A 5461-nucleotide genomic window follows, 5' to 3' on the forward strand; every position below is an offset into this window, starting at 1 on the left:
GTATGCAGAGTTTTTATTTAGGCTATAACACTTGTTTGCAGCGTTGAGCAATGCAGTGCTGAAATTTGCGTGCTCACGAATCCTCTCATTGTAACATACGAATTGTAGACATTATGAAAGATTCATTATGCATATATTTATGGTGTTTTAACAGAGATTTATGAGATTGCGATGAACTGAGATGTCTTTTAGAGATTATAAAATGCGGCGCTCTTTGCTGGCATTCTGCCATGCCAAACCATGCACGCAGCAGCCGCTTGCTTTAGTTAAAAATAACAGTGTTCTGTGAATGTTGATGCTTTAATAACAAATATTTATCGGGAGCGTGTATGCTGGGATTTCACAAATTTCATGGAGAAAAAAGTAACGTAACTAGTAATGTAACTAATTACTAATTACTTTTTAAATAAAGTAATCAGAACAGTAACGTGATTACTTTTAAAAGGAGTAATCAGTAATCAGTAATTTGATTAGATTTTCAGAGTAACTTGCCCGACACTGGTCAGGAGTCAATGAAGTTAGTGGCATAGTCATTGAAAATAGTATACAGTAGTTAGATAATGTAGTCTAGTTCTGAAATTATTTCATATCAACTGAGCTGGTTTTATTTGCATTTATATTCAGTTGTTTTTTGTTTTTTTTCCACTTTGAGTGTTTTTCAAAGTTTGTTTTTCTCTCTGTTTTACTGTAAAGGAACTAAAGTTGGTATGAAATATAAATTTAATATGAAATATTTATGAAATATAAATATTATTGTGAAAGATTCATCCATGTATGTGTTTCTTTTTCTTTCTTTTTTTTGTCATAATTTTTAATCTAAACTCAATCTTCTGGTGTAAATGGTAGATTTCTCTCTGGTGACATATGTCAGACTTCTCTGATCTTTTAGTCTGCTTAAACCTTGCCCCTCGATCAACTGACTAAAAGCTCACAATCATTTGAATATAAGAGGGCTCAGAACAGAACCCTGGGGAACATCCATTTTTAAATGGCTGCTGATTATGTTTGCAGCCCTACCTAGGCCTGTCGCAATAATCAATATATCGACTTATCGCGCAATATATGTACATGACCTCAATCATTTTTGGTGACGCAATATATCGCCCATTATATTTACTTAAAAATTAATGTCACCATGTTTTTTACATTCCACTTGTGCCAGTGTCTTTTGCAGCTTCTTGTACATAACGTGGTGTAGTCATGAGGTGCTAGTTCAAATTTAAAAAATGCTTCTACAAAAAAGTTTCATCTGAAGATATGGCCTTGTTTAGGGATCTGTGCCTTTTTGCATACGGACATCTGACTGCTAAGTAGTGATTGTTTTTTTCAGCAATAGCGTGCACCCTTAATTTACAGAGAAAAGAAGGTTCGGAAAAATCTGTAGATGGAAAAATCTCCATAAAAGTGCATTTTTCAGACAGGCCTAGCCCTACCACACCACATTTTTTGTTTGTTTTTTTCGATTATCTGTTTCTGTCAGATGTATGTCACAATACTGAAGAAACGACCTGTCTCTACTTCCGTTTGTTCATTACTTTAAAGTGTTCAAAATGCAAACAACAGTTTGATGACGATGTTTTCAGAGACAGACAGGAGCGAGAAGAGGCAGAGCAAGAAGGAAGGGCATTGAAAGAGGAGGAGCTAGATGATGTCAACATGCTCAACCCATTCCAGCCAATAAACAATGTTTTTAATGAGGTTAGTTATCACAATGTTTCTTTTAAATGCACGTTGGATGAAATCATTAAGATATAAATACTAAATTCATATAAAAATCCCAGAATGAAGACAGATTGAACAAAGAGAAAGAGATGCAAAGACAGAGAGAAAGTGGCGAGCTGGGCAGTGTGCAAGAACAGACTGTCCTTCAAGATGAGGAGGATGATGAAGAGGAGGAGGATGAAGAGAGCGAGAGACAGACCCCGGAGAGCACAGAATCAGGTAGTGCCTCTTATTCCTCAAAAGGCCTCCATCACACCAAGAGTAATAAGTGGGTAAAGGTTTATTATATTATTGTCAGTTCATTTCAAATACAAGCTTTTGCTATTATAATGCATGAAGAACCTATTTACCTCTGCGATTTCTTGGAGTGGATGAAGTGATTTCAATGTCTCTGTCACCTTTGATCAGGAGCAGTGGACCAGACCAAAAAGAAAACTAGGAAATTACGATTGAAACGTAAGCACAGAGTCGACCCTCTAAGAGTGGAAGAAGCAGCACCCAAAAGCCCCACTCCTCCTCCCTTACCAGGTAGGAATGTGTCTTTTACAACTTGTTTCTCAGACATGAACAACTAATTGATAAAATTTCAATGTACAATGGTCTTTAGTCTTTACACTGAGGACCTTTGTCAGTGATGTCCATTTGCAATAGGAATAAGCATTCCTTTTAAACACACACACACACACACACACATTTGAAAAATAGTTGAGGCCAGGTGCTGAGCTGCAGCAGAAAAAAAACTGTACAACACAAGCATAGGAGCACTTTATATTAAACGCTTCAAAGAACGCCATAAGAATACAGTTTAATGTGGCCTCATTGCCATGCCAGCTGCTTTGACAGATTGCTTGTGCTCATTGTGTTTTAAAGGTTTTCATCAAGACATACCGTACATATTACTGTTATGTAACATGATACTGTAATATTACTGTTCTTATAATGCAAATATTTCCATTTTGTAAAACAACTAATCCTTGTACCATGCATGTAGCTGTAGTCATTAAACTTGAAATACTTCTGATATTTCATAGGCTGCACATGAATGCCAAGAGGTGTGCAACACATGCATGCCAAAGGGAGTGCAATCAAACGTTGTTGTACATGAAGTTTAGGTTTTAAATTACCCATAATAATTGAAACCCAATAAAAATAAAGAGCAGCCCATTCATTTTCCCATTAAGACAAAATGCTATAATGAAAGTGTGCAAAAAATCCATTTTCCAAACAATGTCATTACCGAAATACACTATGATATAATAATGATTGATATATTAGAGCTGTCGGGACGGATTTTGCAGGAAATTGCATGCATACATAATTCCCCCGTGCGAGTCACGTCAAATCTGTACACAGAAAAATGTAGCTCCAGTTGTAAAAAGGTAGCTCTAGTTGTGGTTAGTGTACTTGTATATCTGTAGAATATACAATTTGTATAAGATGTCCTGTATTCATATGTACACTGGTGCTTCGAGACACATTCATCTGTGCAGAGGAGCAAAGCCAAAGCACAACCAAAAAAAAAAAAAAAGGCATTCTTCAGGAGGAACATGCTGTTTTATTATTTAACCCGTAAAAGTTACATTGTGTAGCTTTAATATAACTACAGGAAAAAGCATAGTAAAACACTGTTATGTTCAGAAGAGGGAATGTGTGTGTTCATGTGGAAAATTCTACATATATTTGCATTTTGCAACTTTTTTTTTGATAGCATATATTATTAATACTTAATTTAACCTAATTAAGCAGATTATTAATTATGCATTATAGTAAATTGCAGGCCTGCTGTAAACACATTGCAGTGGTGTATATGTTCTGCAGCACAAGACTTCAGGGAAGTCAGAGAAACTTTTTTTCTATCATTTGCTGTTGGATTTTCATACTAGTCAAATGTTTGCAAGATTTGTCTCATTTTAACCACCGATTTGTCCTAGTTTATCCTTTTGTTGCTTCATGTTAATGACTCTCACAGCTAAAACTTTTCTTTGTTTTAGTTGGATGGGCTACTCCTAAAGTTTCTAGGCTCCCCAAACTTGAGCCTCTTGGAGATACAAGACATTCTGGTAATTGTTGGTTCATTGCCATCTGTTCCCTGTCCAGCATGTCAACCAGCAAGCGCATCACTAACATTCTTTTTCCCCCTATTATGTTTCCTAACCATGTAATTGTCTCCCATAATTTTGTTTTTAAAGCTTTTTTTCTCTTCATCCATACAGCAAGCCTCAGCCACATCCTTCCTGTACAATCATCTGTCAAAAGAAATACCACAACCATCCACCTTGATACTGTGCCTAATAAATGCTACTAGCATGATCTCCTTAACACCTCACTTCCTTCGCTGTGGCTAATGTGTGTTATTTGTTTTCCTGATGCTTACAGGAAATATTTTGGGCATTCTGAATGCTGCATGTAATGTTCTATGTCCTCTTCTGAATGTTAAACACATGTCATTTTGATCTATGAATTTAATGATGTAGTGTAACCTTTTTAGTAAGTAGAAGTTAGCTGATCCTTTTTTTTAAAAAAGGACATTGCTGACCTAAATCTTTTTTTTTTCCATTACTCTCTTTCATTGGCAGATTTCTATGGCAAACCTCTCCCACCTGTAGCAATTAGGCAGAGGCCGAACAGCGATACTCATGATGTAATTTCCTAACACTACCTCTGCTTCCCCCATGACTGGTTTACAATTCTCAAGGGTCCCAACCAATCAAAGTATTGTTTTGTTCTTATCTTCAAGCATGGGCAGTCTAGCAAACTATGCAGATTGCCCATAAGTGAGGAACTGATACCCAATCGACAAACCCAGATGGATCACATGACCTCAAGCAACGTCTGAGATGGGGGACAAGGACATTCACTGTTCAGATAATGTGCTTAAATTTAAAACGGTTCAATATTTTACTTTTTTTAGAGCTGTTTGTCTTATTTTGATCAAAATACTTAAAATCAGTATTAATAGACATTTGAAACTCAATTGAGACTTCTTTTGTGGAAAATATATCACGGACCTATTTTTAAGAGAATTGAAATGTATTTAAATACATCAATGTTTAAATTTGTGTACTTGAAATTGTACAAAAATGTTTTTATGGGATGGTCCACATGCATATCTTAAGCTCTTGTGCATATATAATGTGCAGTTAATTGTGACACACTTTGCCTTTAATGTATCAGATGGTCTTTTTTTCTCAGCAGCATTTATAGGTTTATACACTACGCTGTCTTAATTTTGAGATATTTTTTTTATATTTCACATTGTTTGTTTTGTTTTGTATTTTACCCCTCACACTAATATTTAGTTGATGTTTCATCCAGTTTGCTCTGCTTTCAGTACCTGCTTCTTTTGTACCCAGTTCACATTTAATATGAATGTCAAATTAAATATATTATAAAAATTTATATTTCTACTCAGTTATTTATTTTTATTTATTTTTTATTTTTTTATTGCAGAGAATGGGAACATACAGAAGAATAAGCATACATCACAAGAAGACAGGTTTACAGGTAGAAAATTTGCATTTGTGAATGTGAAATTTGCTTAGAAAAAATATTAAATTAATAACAAAACAGATATTTTCGTTTGTGGGGTCTGAGTCATAATACCCAAATATAATGCTTCTCATGTGTACTGAGAAGCCTGGCAAAATCTTACACTTGACAAACACACCAATATCATCCCAAAGCTTCTGAGTGTAGTGACATGACCAAAATAAGTGTACCACAGTTTCTTCAGAATTCG

General features: G+C 35.2%; 1 protein-coding gene across 10 annotated transcripts in view; it reads left to right on the forward strand.

The window, feature by feature from the left end:
• LOC107748275 (ADP-ribosylation factor-like protein 13B) overlaps positions 1-4948 on the forward strand; it is a 12509-nt gene extending 7561 nt beyond the window's left edge. For 2 of the 10 annotated variants that reach the window (XM_016563005.1, XM_016563004.1), the window contains exons 6-9: positions 1584-1698; positions 1782-1941; positions 2131-2250; positions 3714-4238. In XM_016563005.1, coding sequence (XP_016418491.1) covers positions 1584-1698; positions 1782-1941; positions 2131-2250; positions 3714-4027 — 709 coding nt within the window. In that variant the 3' untranslated portion in view covers positions 4028-4238. Of the gene's footprint in view, positions 1-1583; positions 1699-1781; positions 1942-2130; positions 2286-2317; positions 4239-4298 lie in introns of those variants that run through there. The other 8 variants (XM_016563007.1, XR_001640916.1, XM_016563010.1 and 5 more) reach the window with 8 other exon arrangements.
• Positions 4949-5461: the final 513 nt, after the last annotated feature.

The sequence above is a fragment of the Sinocyclocheilus rhinocerous genome, unplaced genomic scaffold (assembly GCF_001515625.1).
Source record: "Sinocyclocheilus rhinocerous isolate Xijiao unplaced genomic scaffold, SAMN03320098_v1.1 scaffold800, whole genome shotgun sequence".
NCBI lineage: Eukaryota > Metazoa > Chordata > Actinopteri > Cypriniformes > Cyprinidae > Sinocyclocheilus > Sinocyclocheilus rhinocerous.